Consider the following 24,801-nt stretch of genomic DNA (forward strand, 5'->3'; position numbering starts at 1 on the left):
AAACTTTTTGAGCTTATTTATCATTGATTTTGTGACGAAAAGCGTAAACTTTCTTTTTTTCGCAAGGCCAAGAAAATTTCTGCGGAAGAGGTCCCCCTTAATCCAGCTAATCAGAGAACTTGGCGAATAATTTTAGTTAAAAATTAAATGTAAAAATTTTCATTTAACTCTGCAGAAAATTTTACAGCACTCAAATGTGTATTTTTCATAATTTTTTTAACTGTAAATCTCCGATCACGCTTTGTCAACTTTGCCGGTTTACCTTTTCTAACCTTGTTTTCGGTCCGATTCCTTTCTTTTAAGCACTTTATCAAGCACTTTACTACAGAATGGAATAAATTAACTAGTTTAGAGACATTTCAAACCAATTTACCGCTACTGTGGGGAAAAATTTGAACTTTAAGGAATAAATACACAAAAAATTATGTCCTTTAAGGGTCAACACAATGCAAAAATAATAAAAAACGACATATGATAATTTTAATCATGAATTTATCCGAAAATATTTGAGTATACGATGACTTTTGTGGCGTATTATTTCTCTGTCTTCGTTTTTTGCGCTAATTTAAAATGAAGATCCGTCAATATTTAGAAAAAAAACTACAGGTTTTTATTTAGAATGACATAGGAATGATGTGAAAAAATATTGGACTTCATATTCGAATTCAGTTTAGCGTTATTTTGGTTATACTAAAAAATTTCAAAGTGTACGAACTTTTGGGAGCCATTGTATCTGGCGTAAGTGTGCAGATTGTCCTGAAATTATAAAAACGTATTAACGAAGCACTCACAATGCGCAAAACTTTTGAATACTACTTATAAAGTTATTTGCGTGATATTTGTTTTTAATTTCAGAATTATTATTCAAATTTAATAACGTTATAACAAATTGTAATGCTTTTCTTTGGCGTTGTTGGCGGGAATCAAACCAAAGCAGTTGATTTCTAGTACTTTCAGGACATCCGCCTTTTTGTAATATGTGCAAACTCTTAAAATTTTTATAATTTATTTTCATATCTCACGGTCATATATTTTTAGTTAAACACTTGCTACTGAATTTACATAAAAATGGATCTTTGGACGGATATAGTTTGCTTTTATAATCACGAATGAGACACATAGAATTGTATAGTATGTTGTATATTATCAATTTAAGCGAGAAATCCTTCAACAAAGTAGTTAAAAAAAATAGTAATGACCACCGTGAGGTAAAAACTGCGGGAGAAAAGTTATATAAAAAAGAGGGTTAATGAAGCAATGTAAAATGCATTAAATTTAGCTAAATTTTCAAATGATGTTGTCTTTAGAATGAAGCAAAAATAGAAATTACAATTTCTACTCCTGGCGAGAAATGTTACATTTTTCTTCTCGTAAATCTGCCAAAACTGTAATTTGCTCCAAATAGTTCAAATTTATAAATAGGTAGCTGTATGAAAAGCTAACCAACGTACTGATATGGTTGATTAGTATTATGAAAGTAAACTGTAGGTTCAAAAAAAAAAAAGAGCTACCGACACAAATAGTATGATTGAAAAACAACCTAAGTTTATGACAGGTTGACAGGGCTGTGAATTCGTCACTGATTTTAGGGTAAAGGAGTCGAAGGCTTTGAAATTCCAGGAGTGGGAGTCGGTCATTTTTTCTCTGACTTCCAGTCCTGGTTTATAGTTATTCTACTGATGATTTTTCAATCAGTAAAAATTGTATTTTAAGTATGGCAATATCTTAGTGTTTTTTTTTTATTTTTTTTTTAAAGATGCTTGTTCTTTTATCAAATTGAAGAAATTATTGCGCAAAAAAATGTCCTCTATAAATCCTTCCTTCAATTAATAAATTTCTCAGAATATCAAACTTTGCTAAATGCACCAAGAGAGTCAATGACATTATTGGCTATTTGGTTTAGTGTGCAACGAACCTATGCAAGTAGGGGACAAAATTCAATGTGTCACATATATTTTCAGGGAGCGGAATGCATTACACCTGTTCCAACGTGCCATACCTTCTTGGAATAGCCAAAAAAGTTCCTGAAAGCAGGCTTGCCTCCAAAAAAGAAGATCTGCAGAGAAGCCTTATTGTCTATGGGCAGATTGATGACGGCAGGCTTGGACAATGCCTTCGATTGCTGGTTTATTACATAATATTACAATACGAGTAGTAAATTGTCTCGAGGCATTCATTGATCCTTGCTGCCGGAACTAAAACCATAAAAAGCCATTGTTGTGGCACCCTCAGGGGAATAGTGGCGCGTTTATGATGGTGGTTGTTAAGTAGGCCAAATGCGGGGAACACTTCCGCGTGTGCGAGTAAACCACCTAGATCTCTCTACCTACCAACCTAGCGTAGTGTTCCCGAACTCACCTGGTTCTCTTGGCAGGGGATGTGTAGATATTACGACCTGCTTAGGTCCTCCATTAATTTCATGACAGCTGAGGTTGTTACCTGGAGAGCAAAATCACGATTTTTTTTGCTATTCTTTGCGATGTTTGTTTTTAAAGTTGTTGTCATTGAAGCCTATAATTTATTGAGTGAATGGTTTCGTATTTCAAATTCATTCTTGTAAAACGTTCTTTCGGATTTGTTCCAAATTCATTCTTTTAAATATTTAATTTTGTTTGATGTTTTGAGCTAGATTGTATCTTAAGTTTGAAAAAAATGTGTTCTAGATATTAACACGAAATTTTTTTTTCCAAGCTATGTTTTAAGGAATTCTTTGGAGTAAATCTTCATCCCATTTTTTCCCCCCTCTTAGAAATTAACTTTTTGCCCTTGATGTAGTGTTTGTCTTACAGTTCTTGCATTCGTTTTGCCTTTGCTTTATTTTATATTTATTCGTGCTCAAGAAGAATTATTTTCGGATTTATTCTTACAAAAAGAATTTTGATACTTTTGAAATGTAATATTAATACATGTGTGTTTTGCAAGTTTACCAAAAACATTAGAAGTTTTCCATCTGTTCTACAATTTTGTTCCTTGTTTTCGTTTTGTTTCGGCCTTCAACTGTAGCTTGGCACAATATGGCCTTTTTAGGCTCTTCAGTATACCAAATGCGGCAACAAACCAAATATAACTAATCGACTCTTGACTCTAAATGAGAACCAAAACAGAAGGCTCCACGCATTTCTTTGAGTGTGAGTGAGTGAGTGAGAGAGATAAATCGATTCACATCGCCCTTTCATATAACCAAGAATCAAAACTATTAAAAACAGGATGGAATTTCTGTCCTATGGCAAGAACTGTTGCAAAAAATTCATTTTAGTTGTACATTTTAGTCTTCTTGACAGAATTTGGAGGAGTAAAATTCATTTTGGAGGAGTGAAATATCCCCAAAACAGAGAAGATAATTTTAGTGACCATTTCAATTCCACAAAAACTTATTTTTTTAGAATAAAATGGTATTGCAGGGAAGAAGATATATGTGTATCTACTATTCTAAATTTTCAGCGTTTAGATTGTTTGATATTTTTCAAATTCCAATGCCTTTTTTTTTTTTTTCATTCTTCATGATGCTAAATTTTTATTTAAATTACAAAGCATGAAAATATGCCTGACTAAGTTGTTGTGGCGTACTTCCGAGTTTAAACTGATGAAGTAATCTTATAGGGGCGTAGAGGCGTAAAAATATATCTGTATATCTGTATATATCAAAATATATATATATATATATATATATATATATATATATATATATATATATATATATATATATATGTATGTATGTATGTATGTATGTATGTATGCATTAACACACTGCTTTATGAATGTCATCGCAACTCGTTTACAAATCCTACAATCCGTTGCTTTAATTTTCAATTTACCCCAGCATAATTCCTTATTCCTCCAGACCATCTTGTCTCTTGAAAGTTTGCCAGATTCTATGCATTCTGCATCAAAAAAAAAAAAAAAAAATGAATCTTCGAACTATTCTCCATCAGTAAGTACGTGAGTGTACTGATCCATCGATTCCCTCAACATTTTTTTTTCCAGCATCATCTTCAAAAATACTAAATTTCAGATTCCTAAATTAGACTTCGGCAAAGCCTGCGAGAGCCATCACTGCCGTGGAAGATTTTCACTCCAGAAGCGCCTAAAAATAGATCCCGTATTCTTGCCTCATCCATTTGTGTGCGTCTGTCTTCTGCAGTCTGAAAATGTGCTACTAGGTTATAACCAAGAAAGAAGTTGTGTGTGTGAAGGGGCTTTTTTGATTCTTTCAACTTGTTGGGGTAGAAAGGATACTGAATCCTTTACTGTCTCTTACAGCAGTGTTTCATATGTTTTGCTACCTTCCTCCTAGGGGCAACTTTCATTTTTAAGTGGGCGGAAATTCTCAATTTGTCCAATGAAACTCTAAATTTTGCCGAATGATGGTAACTTTGCTGAATCATCAGACAAAATTTTCTGAACAAGGAATTTTTTGGAAGGTCACGATGACCTCTTGATTCCTCCAACTGATTTTATGTGTTCATTTCCTCCTCTCTTGCTGCAAACCCTAACACCTCACGTCTAACTTGAAAAAAAAAAATCTAAAATGTCTGTAATAATTTAAATATCGTATCATTTACAGTTAAAAATAAAAGTAGTAATTTTCATTCAACTGTTTGATCATAAACTGCTTCTGTAAATCCCATCTCTGTTTTCAAAGTTGGATAGGAATGTATTTTTACCTTTAGATAGTTTGAGTAAAGCTTGCAGAAAATCAATCAGTTTCAAGAAGATAAATCGAAAGTATAGTTGCATTAATATTAACTATGTAGGGATGAAATTATCAGTTGTTTTACTCCAATTTGCATGTTATATTCATGAGTATTCACAAAATAAACAATTAAAAGAAGAAGAAAAAAAAACTTTCCTTGCCACCGTTTGAAAACCTGCAACTAGTTCCTGAATCGAAAAACTACGAAACAAATGTTTGACAAATCATACAAAAATTAATAATTTCTTTGATAATTATAAAAACCAATAAATGATTAATGATTTTTTTAAACCAACACAGCGCTTGGTCGCTGAACAATATTCTTGTATTAATTTGAAGAGAATAGTTTACCTAGTCGGGTTGATATTTTTTATTATTTTTCAAAATAATTTTTCTATTTATGGGAGAAAAAATTCACTTCACACAGTCTACATATACATTGCAACTAATGACTTTTAGAATCATCAAAAGAGAAGTGATTGTGATAGAATAAATGTCCAAGTAATTGAAATTATCACTGCATTTGTCTTGTGTAATCTTAATTACATATTGGAAGACAAATAAAGAAAGCGCTTGTATAATTTTACTTTTTATTCTTTCCCCTTCATTTTTTCTTTGTTAATTCACTTTTTAATTTAAAAACACGTTGAGCATATATTTTGAAAATTATTTTAAATGTGTTACTAGTTTTAGTAGTGGTTGTGATCTCCTGTCGAAGCTATGACTGAGTAGCTATCAAGCTATTCATTCACGCATAGCTATAAGATACCAGTATTTTACTAGCCAAATGAACATGTAGAAGCATTTTTAAAAGTTTTTATGAGAGAAATAAAAGGAGTTCAATTTGGACACAGTTTATTTGAACCTCTTATCATACTTGGGATAGGTCATTTTAAGTTTCTACAGCGGCTATTTGTATAGTACTCTCTGTACTTTTAGAATACCTGACTACAATCAATATAAACGTATCCGCAACTTTATCTTTTATTTCCATGAGTAGTTCTTCGCTAATCTAGATTTCATTACATTTCATTATTCACGTAATCCACTCTTTGTTAATGCAAATTATTGGATGAGCCGGATCTCATTAAATCAAGTCTTCCGATAATCCGCACTTTGTTAAGACAGATTACTGGATGAAACAGAATATACGAGCAGTCTGAGCCTCATTAATTTTGATCTTTAAGACATAAATTCAGAGTAAAAAAAACGAAAATTTGAAGGGTATTATTTTCTCCCTTCTTAGTCATCAACTAAATTTTCATGCATAAAAACGGACAAAATTACAGCCAAAGTCAAAAGTTCTAAATTCATTACGTGTTACTCCTATATTAGGGGAATTTAATTACTCGTCAGAAGCAAGTAATTAGCTCCCCCGTTTTGAACTGAAAGATTGATTTATAAATCATATGATGTTTCAAAAATCCCAGTTTTGAAGCCAAATTGACTAGATCAGTTTTTAAAGTCATTATAAACACAATACTTATTTATTTTTATTTTATGTACGTGAGAGATTTTATCCGTTTGGAAAAGTTTTTCATCTTTATGTTCAATTGCTGGAAATGCAAAAGATACGTATGTCGCTTCGCAGTATCATACTTGTCGCTCGACGTTGCCAGTTTAATTTAACGTTGGTAGTAGCGAATTATGCTGACTAGAAATCAAGGCTGCGGGGTCGAAGAGAGAATGGCAGGCTCCGACTCCGATTCCTAGAATTTTAAAGCATCCGACCCCGACTTCTTTACTGTAAAATTAGTCCGACTCCGACTTCGTAGCCGTGGCAGAGCTGATGACTCGGAAGAAAAATGACCGGGCCCGACCAGTGACGGATTTACCATATCGCAATTACGCCCCCACCTCCCCCAGATCACAGATAACCAATGGTGTAGCCAAGAGAGGAGGGATAAGGGGTCATTCTCCCCCCTCCCCCATGAGACAACAAAATTATGTATCTGAAACACGCATGCAAGGACCTAAAATTGTGCTTTTCGGCTTTTAATTTCGAAAAATTTCATGATCCCCACCTCCATATGAAAATTTTTTCGCTACGCCACTATAGCCCCGATGGACACCAAAAAATGCACGTGTGAAATGTGTTTTACCAAGTTTTGTTGCAGACAAACCCCCCCCCCCCCCCAAATGCTTTGCTATTCCCAAACATGTAAATCCAACAATGACCCTGACTCCTGAAATTGTAATCAGGGCCTGATTACTGAATAGACCAACTAGGCCCTGGCCTAGGGCCCCCGATATTTAAGGGCCCCCATATGACTGAAATGACTTTAGTCTATGGCTAAAATTGTTTCAGCCAACGGCTGAAGTTATAAAGTTTGATACGGGGGGGGGGGGGGGAATTATTTGGCCTTGCGCGCCTTATCTTAATCAGACCCTGATTGTAATGTAAAGCCTTCGACTCCGTAACCCTGCTGGAACTAAGCCGCATCATTTAGTTTAGCAAGAATATTTATGTTTCTTGTTTTTTCTGTCGTACATATTCGGATAAAATCAGTAAATAGTAAAGGTAACATCTATAGCTCGTGATTTGACGATTACAGAAATTGCAAAAAATAAATCAAAATTTCACTTCAGAAAATAATTTCAGTTCAAGCTTTTTCGGAAAAAAAATCATTCCATCAAGCCTCGCCTTTTTAAATTCTAGTTTCTGTAAGATTATAAGAAGCAATAGTCACGCCAATAACCACTCATTTAAGTACATCTCATAAAATGAGTGATAAATACAGAATCAATAGCTAAGAAGATCCTCAACTTACATCTTAAATATTATGCAAATCGTTTTCAATGCAATGAAAATCGTGTCTGTCAGAATAGAACGTCTTTACGTAATTGCTTTTAATTCATGGATAAACAAAATTAAAATCGTTTCGTGAAATCAAACGGTATACTTTGCGGGAGAAAAAAAACAATCAAATATTGAAGATATACTTCCGAAGGTTAAAAATGAAATTTCCCGCGCACAAGGCCGCATGGGATATTTATTCTACGGACATCGTCTCTTCGTGAAGAGAAGGGAAGGGAGGTTTTCACGCGAGAGATAACGAAAAAAAGAAGAAATAAAGAAACATTTAAGACATGAATAACTAAACCGGTTCGCGTAGCGGTAAATGAAAACCAGATATTCCATGCTCCAGAGGTTGCCGTCGTATGTTGTAAATGTCATGATCTGCAGTGTAGCGTGTGCTTCCAATTTTTTACTTTTTAATTATCTAATTATTTGGTGAATGCTGTTGATTAGTTGCATAGGGAAGCAAAGTTAGAACTCGAAACTACTTTGAGTTTTTCTAGAATTGCAATCTGATCTTTGCAGTTTTTACATATGTGAACAAGACACATCGCAGTTTTCTTTTTTTTTTCTTTTTCTTTTTTTTTCTTTTTTTTTTTTTTTTTTTTGTAGCTTTTCTTATGAGGTTTCATTGTTTTTAAATTTTCTGTAAAATTATTGGTAGTGTTATACCAATTGTTATTTTGCATTCTTTTTTTTTTTTTTTTTTTTAATTCAGAACTGTAAGTTTGCTGCATTGGCTATAAAAGCTATTTGTTCAAAAACATTGTACTTAAAATGAAAATAGTTAACCTGACGCCGATTCTTACGAGGTCTTCAGCAAAATAAAATGGAACTTTAAAAATAAAAAAAATTCGGTATTTTGGGAGAGATTTCCCGGAGAAATTCTAAGTTATTTTTCCCCTGCTAGCTCTTCATTTTCTAATTTCTCCCAAAAAATTTAAAAGAATAGAGTCGCATGTTGTTTCTAAAAATTAACAAACAAAAGTTTTAATGCTTTCGTTTATTCATTTTTATGATTGCAATGGGCTTTAAAGCCAATAGCATCAAACCTGATTTTTCAATTTCAAAAACGAAAATTTTGAGTCCGACCTAGTTGCTGACATTTTCATGATATTGTTGCATTTACATCAAATAAAGAGTAAGTGAACATTTTTCTAAATTCATTTCATATTAAATAGACTGATTGCAAATGAAATTTACATTCTCTTACTCGAAATATTTAAACGAAAAAAAGAAAAAAAAACCGTCATTTACATGTTTTGAAAACTCATTCATGCATCGAATTTTGTAGTCTATATTTGTAAAATGTTATAACGGGCAAATTTCACAACTTATGTTTTTACAGAGAAAATTGTAAAAAAAAAAAAAAAAGTTGTAACTCATCAACTAAACACATTCTATGAAATTGATTCTGTCTTTTTTGTCTACTTCAATCAGCTGTTTCTTATTTTATGCTTTTTATCTTTGTTTTCATTAAATTAGTTGAAAGCCAGTAATGTCCACAGGCGCTTAGTTTTCAAATTTCTGACGAAGCATCTATAGAAGATATTGTCTTGTAGTTTGTAGTATATCTGCATCCATAGATTTTGAGTAAAAATAAATATTTTTGCCACTCATTCTAAAAAGAAATATGTTTGATAAAGAAATATGTTTGATAATTGTTTAAAATGAATCTTTAAAATCATATCCCAATTCATGTTCGGTTCATATATATGTTACCATGAAAGATCGGGAGGACGTTGACTTTCATCGGTGATTCATCGAAAATATTCGGACTTTCGCAGATGTCTTTGACACGTGAATGTTGATATCCACCGGCTCCGTCAATATTTCTGTGATTTCGGCCTTTCACTGTAACTCTATATAGATGAAGAAAATATTTTGAAGGAGCTATCCCAACTGGTGTGTACCTCACACACCTATGCCTTTGTATTACTGTTTGGAATAGAATTAACTATGCATAGAAACCATTTTCATTCGAGCCTGCGTTGTTTTTTTAATTCCAATTTCACAGTACTTTATTTATCATGTCGAAGAATTAATTGTTTGAAACAAAAAATCATATGACAGCCCTTAAAGGATTTTAAATCTGACACTTAGAATCTTACGGAGTAGCAGATGCAAGCAGTTCTTCGAAAGCCAGAGTGGAACAATAGAACTTCCGCATCAATTAATCAAATGCTGACCGAGGCTACGGTATTTTCGATTTAAATTCCAATCTGTGAGAACTAGGAGCGAAAATGGATGGAAACTTCCCCAGCGTTTTTCACCACAATTCGCCATCAATCTCCTCAATGGAGTTATTTTGTTCCGGTGGGAAAGGCCAAGGATATTTTCTTACCGAATCTTACCATTCGACTCCCAGCAGGTCCTTCCGCGTAGTAAATTCGTTTGGGCAAACGTGACCGGATCTGGCAAGGCCAACTAACACATCTTTCGAGTCCGATGGGCTGCCCGAAATGCAAGTCACCTGTAGTATTGGGTTCACTGAAGAACTTTTGTCTCCGATTTAGATAACTTTTAACCTTCCATTATCTCCACAACTTTTTATTTTGGCCTTTGGCGAGTACGCAGTCGGGAAGAGAAGGAGTGAGGACTTACAATAATATAAAGTTTTGTGGCAGAATTCAGAAGTTTACAAAACGTTTTGGCGATAGACATTTTTATCAGATATTCTGGTGGTCTAGAAACCAATTTCGTCTGGCAACCCAAGTAACTATCAATGAATATTTGACTACTTTAATTTGTCAAGGCCCAAGAAAGTCTCCCTCAAATTGACTGTCAGGTCGCAGATTTTCGGGGGATACGAGTTCTGTGATGTCAAAATTCAAGTAAACGGAACTTACTTTTCAACAGGCAAGAGACTCTCAGGCATAACAAAGATCATCATATTTCGCATGATACTATTAGTTCAAACGACGTATAATGAAGTCTGCATGTAGTACTGCAATATAAATTACAATTCGTTTTTGTGTGATGTGAACAAATGTTTACAAGTTTTTGTGTATTGCTTTAAAGTAACATGAAGGATATTACCCACACGGACCAGCGTTATTTTCCAACTAAACTTAACTTATAGTCGTATTCTACTCTGAGTATTAAAACAAAGTATATCATCTGTTCAAGCTGTATTGGCGGCCTTGAAAAGCTAGATAATGGATAGAGTCATAGGCTGCATACCAAATTTTTATTTTAGAGAAAGACTCAAAGTAGATACTTACGGATCTGTAGAATAATTCACTCTAAATGAATGACTGAATCCCTCTATTCAAGCGTTTATCTTGCTCGCTACAACAACGACGTCTGGTACAGAGATCAATAAAAGCATCTCTTGCACCCTCTGATATTGACCACTTAAATAAATACAGAGGGTCTTAATCACTTATCATCAGAAAGAGTACAAATTGTAAGAAATACTTACATGTACTTATCAGAAACGGTGACTTGTACTCATTAAAACCCTTCATTTTATGATTTTTCAGATTTGCTGCAAAGCTGTAAAATGCGGAATTTAGAGTACACGGATTGCATTAGTTTATTGGATTTTTTAAAAGTAGAAAGTTGCCTGTGTCCATATGTCACATGATGCAGCACGTTCGTTGAAGATCCCTTGAGCGTCGATTTTTCGTGGATATTCTCGATTAATTTAAATTCCTGTAGTGACTTGCTTCGGAAGAGTCCAGGTGCATCCTCCTAGAGAATCCTCCAGACGTGAAGAATCCTCAAGTGGCAATAATATCCTTCGATAGTGGCGCTACGGGAAAGAATAATTGCCTATCCCTAGGGGAATGCACTAGTTTTGCAAATGGTGAGAAACCAACATGCAGCAATTTTAGAAACAATGGTAATGTTTTCATATGTTCTAAACCCAGTTTAGTAAACATTATGGGAAGAAAACTTACGTTTATTTTTTAAAGAATGTTTGAAAAAGAAAAAAAAACGTTATCAGTTACTTCTTTCTTGAAATAAATGAGTAACTAGTTTGCATGCATTATCTATGACGTTTTAGTGACTGAAACTCGAGTATCATGACGAATTGCAATAATACAGTATATCGTCGTCTCAGAACACAACAGTGCACTGTTAAAAATTTTCTGGAAAATTTACGGTAATTGTTACTGGCATCCATGTTGCCAGTAATTATTACCGTAAAAATCAAATGTTACTGTAAAATTTTACGGTTTCCTCGGTAGGCCACAGCAACCAATTGGCGCTGGGATCGCTTATTTTTCCGGTATAAATTACCGTAAAAATCAGCGATGCGTTAGTCCGCCATTTTACAGTAACAATTACCAGAAAATCTTCCTGAATTTTTAACAGTGTGGTATATCTCACAATTGTTTCTGGTATCAGATGTCTTGCGGTTGTTCTGAGGTGAATTGAGCTACATAAATGTTTATTTTTCTGTATACTGTAACGAATAACGATATTTTGAATTTTTATCTCCCTTACGTGATATGATTTCATTTTACCTGTTAATGGACGTAAATTTGGGCCAAAGTTATTTTTAATTAATTTGAATGCCAATTTAATTTGTTAATCAAGGAGGGAACCCCCTCTCAAATTAAATTTAAAAACACTTATTGTAAATAAGGGTTTAATATTTCTAAGGAGGGAGTCGAAGGGATTATTTTATTTATTTTAAATCCTTCTCAAAATAAATTTAAAATCACTCATTGTGAATGAGGATTTAATATTTCTAAACTTAAATTTGGAAATTTCTCATAATATTTGGCTTTGGCTCCTCCCGAAATAAATTTCTACGTACGTCCCTGTTGGTAATGCTCACATTTCACGATTATATTTTGCATGTACATATCAACTGTGTGTTAACATATTTCCTTTTATTTCTTCATAAATAACATGTTATAAGCCGAAACCAATAATTGTATGCACATCATCATTGCTGTAATGCCATAATGATGCATATACAATTAAGAAAATTGTGCTGTAAAATGCCAAAGAATATTTCAAAGCAAACAAATTTTCAAAGATACTTAATAGTCTTCTCTGAAACTGAAAATTTACCTTTCTGAACATTGTAGTCTGTACATCAATTACTAAAAATTCGGCTCTTTTTTTTTTGTTCACGCAAAGCAAAGTAAATATCATTAGTTGTTCACGTGACACTTAATAGTAGTTTTAACAAATTCTTCACATCTGTATGTGTGTGGAAGCTGGGTATTCTTTACAATTTAATTTTGACGAAAAAATAAAATTAATGTAAATTGTTACATTGTTTCATATACGTACAGCATCGGTAACGTTGCACTTCCCATGAGTTAAAAAACGGAATTGTAGGAAAAACAATAATTACTAAAAATGTGGCCTTTTCTTGTCCAAGCATAAATAAATATCATTAATTATTCAAGTGATGCTTAATGGTAATACTTTCAACAAATATTTTTCTCACAGTGCTGTAGTGAGGGGGGTGGTGAGGGGTGGGGTTATGCCTTCACCAGAAATATTTTGACGGTTTTTATTGAGAAATACTGCAAATTGGTTTCAAACCATACTGTCAAGTCCCGACTTACGCGAGGGATGCGTTCCAAGACCCCTCGCGTAAGTCGAAGTTTCGCGTTGTGGAAAAGGGTATGTGTAAAAACTTTTATAAACATAACCAATCATTTTAGACACTTGTAAACACCACCTTAAACAGTTAAAAACCATTTCTTAACTATACATTACTGCTTCTTACATGAATTTTACTTGTATTTAAAAAACAAACCGTTTTATTCAACATGAAACACTGCTACGATGCACATAAAAAAAAAAAAAAAAATCAATGGGGAAGAAAGACATAATATAAACCAGTACGGTACGTACAGTTTGTAGTAAGAAAAACAAATGCTCGATGGTTTTACTGAACAGAAGATCCAGTAATGATATTTGCATCTTAAAAAGATGAAGATGATTATGATTTATGCTGCGTGATCAAACCGTTACTTATATATTTTTAAATACACAATACAGTTGCTTCACTAGTTCTTTTATTACGTTTCTACATGGCAACACCCCTCTTCCTGGTTTCATAAGATTCACAATACAAGAGCAGCTTCCATTTTTATAATTTTTGGTGAAATTTTACGGATTTCCTTTTTTCTTGACTTTTAATTGTACATATGGACGATTCACTGATACCTAATTGTCGTGCTACCTTCGACGCATTTAATAGCTGTTCAAGCACATAATCTTTAGCTTTTCTTTAATTGTCAGAAACTTTCTCTTTTCGTTTCGATCTTCACAAGATGAAACATCGCTCTTAGGTGTCATTATATTTCAACAACTTTCACATTTAGAATGAAAAAAATGAAAAATGAGGAGTAGTTATTTGTATTAAGCGATGTATCTGACTAGTACAGTGTGGGAACTTCCGCTCTCAGTGATGATAAAGGGATAAAGGTCCATTCACAGAAAAAGGAAAAAAAAAAATATTAGTCAATAACAAAGCCGATACTTACAGACCGCGATTCCCTTCCGAAAGTTTTCGTGTTGCGGACGAGAAATTCGCGTTATGTCTAAAATTCTTTACTGGTGAAAAAATTCGCGTTATAGCCATTTCGCGTAAGTCGGATCGCGTTGTAGCGGGAGTCGACTGTATTTTCTTTTGGCGAATACCACCAAACCTGAAGGTGAGGTCCCCGACTATTTTTTTCTTACCACAACAGTCGTGTGGTCTTGATATACTAGACAATTTTATTTCACGAAAGTAAAACTTCAAAATTTTTACATTTTCAGCCCGTTTTGTATCGGTTAATATAGCAATTTATGTTAGTTAGAAAACCAGTAAAGACGTAATTGTAAGGAAAAGGTCAATTACCGAAAATGATATTTTCTTGTCCTCGGACTGCAAAATAAATGTCGTACACTGTTCACGCAGGCCCGGCTCCTGGGGTAGGCGATTTAGGCGACCGCCTAGGGCTGCAGATTTTAGCGGCGGCAAATTTCGAAATTGAAACTTTTTTTAAAAAAATAAGAATATCTGTTTCAGTGCCATAAGATTCACTGCTTCAATGCTAAAAAAAATAACTTAGTGTGTACCAAGCTAGAAATTCAGTTTAATTTTAGAGGCGGCAAATTGAGTGATTTAAAAGTCTTTTGAAACAATTAATATGTGTTTCAATGCCTTAAGATGCACTATTTTAATGTTAAAAAAAGTAGTCTGAAGTGTGTACCAGTGCTTGGATATGTAAAACTCAGTTAGGAATTTAACTAGAAACTCGCTTTAAATTTAAGCACTTTACAATTATTTTTATTTTATTAATATCTTAATTTTTTATATTATTATTATTACTATTCAATAATGGGGGGAGGGGGGATTTGTCAATGCCGCCTATGGCGGCAAAACTACGAGAGCCGGCGCTGTGTTCACGTGATGCCAAGTATTACTTTCAAACGAGTATTTCACATCCATATGTGTCTTGAAGCCCTCCGATAGGAGGTTACCGCGACCTCCCAAAAAGTTCCTTATGCGGCAAATTTGGCCCGACGATTCGGCAAAAGACAGCAATGCAATTGTTTTCAATATTTGATGTCAGTGGCGGATTTACTAGGGGATGGTGGGGGCGACCGCCCCCTCCATGGTCCATGATCGTCATTTTCTAAAACCAATAATATAGAAGTGAAGGAATTAATAGCTATCACTACTAATTTCAATCAAGTACATTCCACAAATTTGCTTTAAATTAAGTTTAGACAGTTAGTGTAGTCGAGGATGAACAGCGTTACCCTCTTTTTGATTTGAACCTAAGCTCGCCCCTCCCCCCGTTTTTAAACATTAATAATTTTTATATTTCTATGTGTGTCTTCCAACCTTTTTCTTCCATGAAATTCACTATACTGGTATGATAATACTTTTTTCTATGACTTAGAACAGTGGTTTCCAACACTGGGGGTGATAGCCCCCAAAGGGGAGATTTAACACTTCAAGGGGGAGATATAAGTTCCTGAGGGGCGATAGGGGGCGAGGCGATTAGTGTTTAAAATACAGGATCCCTGCCTTCCCCCCCCCCCTACATGACTGGTTTGAGGGAGGAATACGGCTTTTACGGTTCAACCGCCACCCCCTTGAATAGACCGTAAACCCGCCCCCTGCTTAATGTATCTTTTTCTGAAACATATGTTGTGCGCATGGTTATATTTTATCATTCGGTAAAATTCAAAAGTTCGTACTCAAAATTCAAAATTTCCTCCTCAAAACTCAGCGCGCTCCTGCTGGAAGCTAGGTGTTCTTCACAGAATAATTTAACGAAAGATAAAGTTTATGAAAAATGCTACATTATTTCATGTTATGCATCTATAATAATAACAAATTTACGTAAGATGCAAAAGTTGTAAAATCGTAGTTGGAAGAAAAACATCCTTGTTTGTTGATTTGTGTGTGTTTAAAAAAAAATGATCACCGAAACGTGATCTTTGTGTGAGCAAAATCATCGTCTCGTGATCGAATTAATGTTGCATGAAAAGTAGGAAGCAGTGGCCATTTTTCCGACTGACCTGTTGTTGGAATAAAAAGTAAATAAAATGAATAAGAAAACCGGAAGCTTCCGCAGCATCACACAGTTTGGAAAAGAAAGGAAGCGAAGTTATCGTTCCCGCCAACGACATAATTCCCGCCGACTGACGTGAGGTGGGAGAGGGGGAGGTGTCGCGTTAATATTCATGAAGCTCTTTTCTTTTTTTAATAGAGGAAGTTTTTTTTTCTTCTTTCTTTCGCCAGCAAGGAGGATGTGAGTTGGCGTTTTATCACAAAGTTGGGGATTTCTCGGTGTCATTTTCGATCTTGTTCACCCTTAATTAACACTAGTACATATATTCCAGGATCACATTAAATATTCTTTTTTTTTTCAGTAGCTCGTCATTAAATCTCTATCAACTTGCGGAAAGAAAGGTGCTATTTGGATGAAATTATGAGGAGTAATTTTTTGATAACTTTTCTCGTGTGTGGGGGTGTGGGGTATTTACTATAACCCAGCGATTCCTGAATTGTGTTCCGCGGAACCCCAGGGTTCCACAGAGGTCGTTCAGGGGTTCAGCGAAACTAGCATCCATAAAAATCGATTAAAAAAATATAAGGTTTGAATTTTGCATTTTATCAGTATTTTCCTGATGAACAGCAGAGAAAACATCCAAATGAATTTGGAGTAAGAACCCATAAATTACCAACGATGTACATCCTGTGATTATATTCGAAATTAATTATGATCCTCCCCCACGCGCTTATATTCATTCATAATCCCTTATTATTATTATTATTTTAATTTATTATTTTTTGAGCTCCTTTACAAGACCATGCCACTGGCAATTTTAAGTTTTTTACTCTAGAAATAATTACAAATAACAATGTGATGATTGTTCATAAATTAGCTAGATATGGAATTTCATTTGAATTTCTAATCAGAATGAAGAGGTGGACGAACTAACCTGTCAAATGAAAAAAATGTGAAAAGCAATTTTTTTGGAGTGGAAATATGTACTTGAGAAACATTTCTTTTTAAAAAAAGTATTCTTTGAAATAAACAGTAAGTTTTCTTTGTTTTCAACAGCGCATATGGATTCTTCTTCTTATTTACTTATGGTAGCGTATTTAAACGAACTGCAGTATGATAAGTAATTAAGTAAAATGCAGAATTACCTGCAAACTATATGTGCCATGTCATGCTGTAAACATGTTAAATTTACAGCCTCATCATCAGACCCACCATTTAGGGGGTGGGGCAGGGGTGCCCGCAGGGGGGAATATGGCGCAAGTTGCGCCACCAAAATTTTTGGAGGGTGATTTTTTTAATTTATTCATTGATTTATTTTTAATTTACATTATTAATTTTATTTTATTGTATTTTGTTTACATTTCATTTCATTTATTTATTTAGTTTGTGTGTCTCTCATTGGCGTAGCACTGAACTTTTCTAATAAAATAATAATAACAATAGTAGTAGTAACAATAATAATAATAATAAATAAATAAATAAATAAATTTAAAAAGAAGTAAATGAAATAAAAAAAGAGAACTAAAAAATAAAAAATAAATAACTAATATAAAAAAAAGTAAATAAAATAAAAAAAGAGCTAAAAATAAAAAGATAAAAAAGGGAAAGAGTGTTGAGATTTTTTTTGGGGGGGAGGGGGATTTGCGCCATTGAACTTGGGGGGGATGGGCACCCCTGGGCTGGGCAGAGGGTCAATTACCTCCCTGTGGGTTTGAGAAATTAATGTACTTACAAGCAAATGGGCGTGGTTTTCGCATTTTTCTGGTACAATTTACATTGAGCGCATACCATTTGCCACCTTGAAAAATTCCACGGATTTGCGCATCGAGATTAAACACTTAGATCTAAATTCTAACGACTCTGACGCAAAATGTGTGTTGGCATTTTAATTATTATTTGTTTCTTGTAAGTCTAGAAAATTCACGTTTTACGACACCAGAATTGTATTATTTCAGTTTCTTAGCCGCCTAAATCGTATAATTTTTTTCCTCTAAACTGATTTATTTTACAATATTGAAACGCTGTGTCAAAGATCAGACAGACAATCAATGTTTAATTTATACATCAACTTCTTTGTTCATATAAAATAAATTACAACTTAATTTTTTTTGTGGTATAAAAAATGGCATTTTTTTCCAACTTTTATTTTGGTTCATTTCTTCCGTTTTATTTAGTTAAAAATTCATGTAATTTGTAATGATCTGATATAAAGATGTGTTTCTTTATTCATTTTGTTATCATTTGATGAAACAGAAGTGACTATTATCTTTTGCCATTTCGTACACTTTTTCATTCAAATTTCCGCTTATTATTTCCATTTAAAACAAATATTGTTACTTACAGAAAAATAGCTTAAGTTTTTTTTTTTTTCTTCCCAAGACGTGAAAAGACTCTTTTACATTTTTAGATGAGTGAAATATAGGAAAAAATAAAACACCACAACAGTGATCAATTTCAGAAAAAAAAAAAAAAAAAAAACTTTCAAAGAATGAAGTAAATGATGGTAGAGAAAAAAGGGATGCACACTGTTTTGATTTACAAGATTTAGAATATTTTATATTTTGTATTGTTATTATTTTTCTTGACGCTAAACTTTTGTTTCAAAACAAAGCGTGAAAACACGCCTGAATACATTTTTGATTCGTTTTCATATTTTCAAAGCGGTGTGAAATACGATTGTAAATGCGTTAAAAATAGCGCTGTTTACTTGTCATTTTTCTTTGTTGATTAATCGCAGATTTGCTATGAATATTAGTATGTATTTATGTACTAAAATCAATTTGAACGATTTTGTGCTTAAAATAATCGGGAGTAGTTTGTGTTTTTCTGTAAATATCGTTAAATAATAAAAGTAATTAATTGTGAAATAATTTTCTGCAAAATAGAATGTGCCTTAAGTTGATGCACTTGTAAATATACAAATACTGTATGCTTAAAAGTGGAATGCCTCTAATTTCCTATGACCTAATTAATACTCATTCGAAAAAATGTGAAAGCAAAAGCCCCGAAAAAAATATGAAAGGGGATATTGTGCCTCGAATACCTTGTTTTTATCTAATTACATAGAAAACAATAAAAACAAATACTTAAATAAATGAAAAACAAAACCCTTAATTGCATATGTATATTTGTTTATCTTTTGGAATGAAAAATCATTTAAAATTGTGCTCACTGTCGAGTCAATAAATGCTGTTCGCCAGTAAAGACCCCCCTCCCCCCCCCCCCAAAAAAAAAAGAAATTTGAAAAAAAAAAAGTGCAAAAATGAAGAAAACTCTGGACAAATGATAAAAGTATGCACTGAGCGGAATAATTTAGTAATGCACTTTAAATTTTAAAGGAAATGTTTTTGCCTAAAAAAAGATATTACCCTCGGCGGGACTCGAACCCGCAATCCCCGGTTTAGGAGACCGATGCCTTATCCATTAGGCCACGAGGGCTGCAACAGTTATGGCAAAAGTATTTTCTTGAAACAAAAATTTTCACTTTGATTAAGACCCTCGTTAAAATTTTTATTGATCTTTTACTAGGCTTGATTTTCAACAGAGCTCTCGGAACCCAGTTTCTGTTCTTTCTTTTTTCGATGATTTTTTGCATCTTAAACAGAATTCCTGCGATTAACGTAGTAATACGAAGTACAAGCCAGTTATTTAAATTTTTTCCTGGTGGGAGGGTCTATATTCAGTGTACGTTTTCCAAACATTAAAAATCACACCAACTCGCATGAAAATGTTTTAATTACCAAAAACTGGAGATGTGGGGGAGGGGGCGGGGGCAAATGACCTTCCTGACCGACAGGGGTGACAAAGTATGCACGGTTTCTGAACTTTTTTTTTGTTAGAATTTGACCCTTATTTACTTGATTTGAAAAAATAAAAATTCTACTCATGTACTAAATATTTTTATTTTGTTTTTAGCTCAAATTGAAATTATACCTTGCAAGGTCTGTGGAGACAAATCATCTGGAGTACATTACGGGGTTATCACGTGTGAAGGCTGCAAGGTAAAGAAATTTTATTTGCTTTCAATTTTCACGTGCAATTCACTTCTTACTTCGCTGTACGAGTAGGGATAATTTATGTTTCATTTTCTACTGTTTTATTTCTTTCTGTTTAATATTTTTGTCGCTAGATGGCAGCTCATTATAACGGCTTCCTTCTTATCATGGGCCTTTTTTTGTATACGTAACCGTAACGTAAAACGTTCATGTAAAATGTAAACAAAACTCTTCCGAATTTTCCTTGCCGATAATGTGAAACGTGATGATCAGTTATTGCTCTAAATTTCTAAAAGTTATTGGCTTCTTAAAAATGGCACATGCAAGAACATTTCTTTCTAACAAACCGCCAAATGTTATGGTGTATGCTGAAGGAAAACATTATGCTAACCTTGAAAGGAATCTTTTCAAATGCCTTCCTTCAGATAAGTATATTATTTACCACTTGAATTCCGTTGAGACGAATAACCTATGGGAAGATAACACGTCTTTGTTAATAATATTGAGTGATGCATTAAATAGCAAAATTAATGACATTTGTGTACGATATGTTGAACGTGGCGGCAAACTTCTAGCATTTTGCTCCAACCTGTCTTTCCCGAATATTCCTCTAGAGGATTCTGAAAACAAAGAAGGTGTAGTTTCTATAAATTATGAAAATGAAATAGACGTCGCAGTGTTTCGTGGAAAATATTCACACAAATCTGGAAGCGAAATACTCGCTTACGATAACAACGGCAAATCAGTAATTTATAAAACTAGATTGAAAGATGGTGTTTGCATTATATCAGAAGTTCATTTAGCTATTGAGCCGGCTGCGTTTAAAGAGGATTATATTTCTTCGGGTGAAGTTGGTGAAAAACGCTTAAATGTGTTGAAAAATATATTATTCAAACATTTTCAACTACAAGAAACTGCTTTACCACAATCAATCCCCTCCCCGAGCTCTGGATACATTATGACAGAAGATGACAAAAGTTTGATTACTTTGATGAACAATCTGAAAATAACAGAAATTCCTGTTGACAAATTTTCAAAATATTTAGTTAGTGAAGAGGAAAAATCTGATGCAAAACCTCAGCCTTTAGTTCCCTACAATGTGCATTCCCCTAAGTTATCTTTCGATAAAAATATCTATTTTTCTAAATTGAAAACTGGGACTGTCGGACGGCAGCTTTTTTATTTTCCAGTGATCCACACCACTATGATAGCCGATCTTTTCCCGCACTGTGATGGACTTGTAATTGTCGCAAGTGAACAACTAGCAGCTCGAGGCAGAGGGAGAAATAAGTGGATTGGCTCAGAAGGCTGTGCCATGTTCACTTTACATGTTTCTGTGCCTCTTTCGTCATATCTCGGTCAACATTTATCCATTTTGCAGCACGTTTCTGCGTTGGCTGTTGTACATGGAATAAAAAGTTTAGATGGGTATGACAAATTAAACTTAAATATCAAATGGCCGAACGATATATATTATGGCAAGGAATGCAAAATTGGTGGAATTCTGTTGAATTCTACAATTCAAAACAATGTAGCTCATGCCTATATGGGAATAGCAATTAATGTCTCAAATTCTCAGCCAACGACGTGTTTGAATGATATTATAAAATCTTATAACGCATCCGATGGCCAAACTTTGAAGGAGCTGAGAATTGAAGAAGTTATTGCGTACACAATGAATAACATGGAATATTTCATTAACGATTTGAATAAGTCTGGACCTTCTTTTTTCTTGTCCCTGTATTATTCTTCCTGGATGCATCAGGAGCAAAGAGTCACAATAGCTTCAATGAATGAAGAGGGAGTAATATTGGGTATAGATGAGTATGGTTTTCTTGTTGTCAGAACAGATGGAGGACAAAAATTGGTCCTGCAACCAGATGGGAATAGTTTTGATATCATGAAAAATCTCATATCTTTGAAATAAGCATCTGTACCAATAATTTAAACACATTGGTTGCAAAATGACTGTTTGTTGTGGTATACATAATATTTTCCAATCTAGTCAAGCTGAGTGAAAGAACAACGGTTCAGCACTTGAAATCGTTACTGTATTTTCCAAAAAAAAAAAATGATTTGTTGTTTTTTTTTATTTGAGATTTTTCTTTTGGAAAAAGAGAGAAATGTTTTTCCATGTTTGATATATTTTGGGAACTTAGCTATCAATCTTGTTGACATGTATGTTGTATTTCTTCACATAAAGGTCTAAAGATATGAATAAATCATTTTGTAAATTATCATTTTAAACTCATTTGGAAAAAAAAAAATATTCAACATTTTCGGTGCAAAATTCTTAGAATGTTATGTTAAGTGTTGGTTGCTGTCTGTATTAAATACAAAGAAATAATGAGCAGTTTGTGGTTCCAATTTGGCTGTTTCTTGTTGCCTTATTAATATCCAGTGAAGATCAAGTGTTCTTTTGAAACTATTGAAATCTGTAAGTACTGACTGCTTTAAATACTCTTAATTTTGGAGTTTATCTTGATTTCAACATTGGTTTGGAAATTAGATTATCCTAATTGTATGGCCACTAGTTCAGGGTTCTATAATAATAAAAGACAATAATAAAATAAAAATCCCATAATATCTAGGCATTGTGAAATTCATCATGGATTTACTATTTTTTCAGAGACAGTACAAGATGGCAGAATTTCTGCCAAAATTTCTCTGATCTTAAAATTTTAAAATAGTCTGGGTGAGAGACTCCTACCTGTGAAAGATTAGTTGAAAAACCTAGAAATCCACTTTTTACTTCCTTTTACAAAAAAAAAAAAAAAAAAGAATTGTATTCACGAAAAAAATTTCACTCAAAAATCAGCCTTAACTTCCATTTTGCTCACCCCCGAAAGAATGTTGAGTTTTTTTTTTCAACCCTGACCACACGTGGATAAGCGCCTTAGAACGTATAGCCACCTGAAATATCCATTTTGACGATCCCCGAGTTAATTATAACGAGTTTTCTCGTGCTGTGCGTATGTATGTCGCATAACTCAAGAACGGTATGTCCTAGACAGTTGAAATTTGGTTTGTAGACTCCTAGTGGGGTCTAGTTGTGCACCTCCCTTTTTGGTTGCATTCGGATGTTCCAAAGGGAGTCTTTTACACCTTTTTGGGGGGAAATCATTGCTAATTTCAAAGCCAGGGCTGGCTTTCTGCTGGCAGAAACTAGTTTTTGCCATGCCAGTGGCAGAAACTGGTTATAGTTCAGAAAGGGAACTTTCCAATTGCAGAGGCTTGTAGTATTTAGATTAATTTAACAAAGGATAAAAAAATCATACAGGGGTTCTTAGGAAAGAGGAGTGACATACAGAATTAAACAGGCATTACTGATTGTAATTTGCTCTCTTATATGCTTCCTCTAAATTGTTTGTGATTGAAATTATCATGTCATGTGCTTCAAGAAGAAAGTGCCAGAATTTTACTTGCCTAAATTTTGTACCTAATGTCACAGCTTTGCAAAACAAATTGGCCCCATTTCTCAAAACTTATTTTTCCAGTCAAATTTTTACCACAACCCCAGTTACTACATGGTGGACCAGTTATATAATAGATTCAAGTTTCACGAACGTTGCTTGCTCCTTGGTACATTGTCTGCTAGCTCTTCTGTTTTTAGAATATTCTAAAATTTCTCGTTTGTGCATAGTAAATTGAGAACCTGTTTAGATTTTTGAAACCACCTTTTCTAAGAAGCAATTGCAGGGTCCAAACAGTGTAACATTTGATTTTGAATTCTGATAATTTTGTAATAAAATTACAGTAGTTTTTTTTAACAATTTTTTTTTCCATGCATTTTCAGTTGTATACCAAGAATTAATTTTTTATTTTGTGAGTTTTTGCCAGTTTCTGCCATGCCGGCTTTAACCGGTTTCTACCAGTGGTTTTAACCGCCTCGGCAAAAACTTGCCAACCCTGTTCAAAGCAAACACTAGGCAATATATTGCCAAGCTTTTGGTCACCAAGTTATGTCGCCAACTTGGTGACAAATTTGGCAAGTTTTTTTTTTTATTTAGGCCACTATTGGCGATATTTAGAGAGTTAACTATTAATTCACATTAAAATTGCCAATAATGGGGAACTAACATTAAATTGGTGTAAAAGGAAGTCATGTGATGCACACATCATCAGCTAGTTTTTTTAAAACTTAAATGTGTAAAGCTAGAAACGATTGAAGAAACTTAAAACATTCTCGTATTGTGGGCACTGTTATTGATAATCGATTTCCAATAGTTATCTCTGAAATGAAAACATTTTTTCCTTCATCTTTTCTTTTCTTTTATTTACATTATCTATAAAGTGAAATGTGAAACTTTTGTATCCATACCATGACTGAAATGATGACTCTGATTCTAAGTTTTCAGCTCTTATCTCTTTAGTGTGTACAGATATTTTTAAAAATTCTGTTGTTGTAAGAGTGAAGAGTGGCATTTATACTTGGTTAAAATTTAAATTTTGCTGGAACATTTTAGATTACACATTTAATCTAATGGATAATAAATGTCACAGATTTTGAAATTTTTTAACAATGCCCTGGGGGCTAAAAAGGAAAATTTAATCCCCACTTTAATAGGGTCTGTTGGGGTAATTTGGGTATGAAAATGACCTACTTTGAACATTCCACTCCTGTAATAAATTTATATATGCATATTTTTTTCTTTTTCTTGTTACAGCTTAGCATTATGACTTTCTAGAATAGTTTTCTACAAATTACATGTTCATACACCCCATTTGTATATAAATGGCAAACATAAGTTTCACTATACCCAAATTACCCCGTCGATGGGGGAACTTGGATATAGTAATGGTTAAAAAGCAATGTTTTCA

At 33.6% G+C, this 24,801-nt stretch overlaps 1 protein-coding gene and 1 non-coding gene across 2 annotated transcripts in view; one reads left to right on the plus strand and one right to left on the minus strand.

The window, feature by feature from the left end:
* The window catches only part of LOC129222868 (probable nuclear hormone receptor HR3), a 132,586-nt gene that overhangs the window by 82,456 nt on the left and 25,329 nt on the right, over nt 1-24,801 (plus strand). The window contains exon 2 of the mRNA XM_054857427.1: nt 19,901-19,986. Coding sequence (XP_054713402.1) covers nt 19,901-19,986 — 86 coding nt within the window. The remainder of the gene's footprint in view (nt 1-19,900; nt 19,987-24,801) is intronic.
* Nucleotides 19,351-19,423, minus strand: Trnar-ccu (transfer RNA arginine (anticodon CCU)). The gene has a single exon. It is a non-coding gene; the product is annotated as a tRNA-Arg (tRNA).

This window comes from Uloborus diversus, chromosome 5 (assembly GCF_026930045.1).
Source record: "Uloborus diversus isolate 005 chromosome 5, Udiv.v.3.1, whole genome shotgun sequence".
Classification (NCBI taxonomy): domain Eukaryota; kingdom Metazoa; phylum Arthropoda; class Arachnida; order Araneae; family Uloboridae; genus Uloborus; species Uloborus diversus.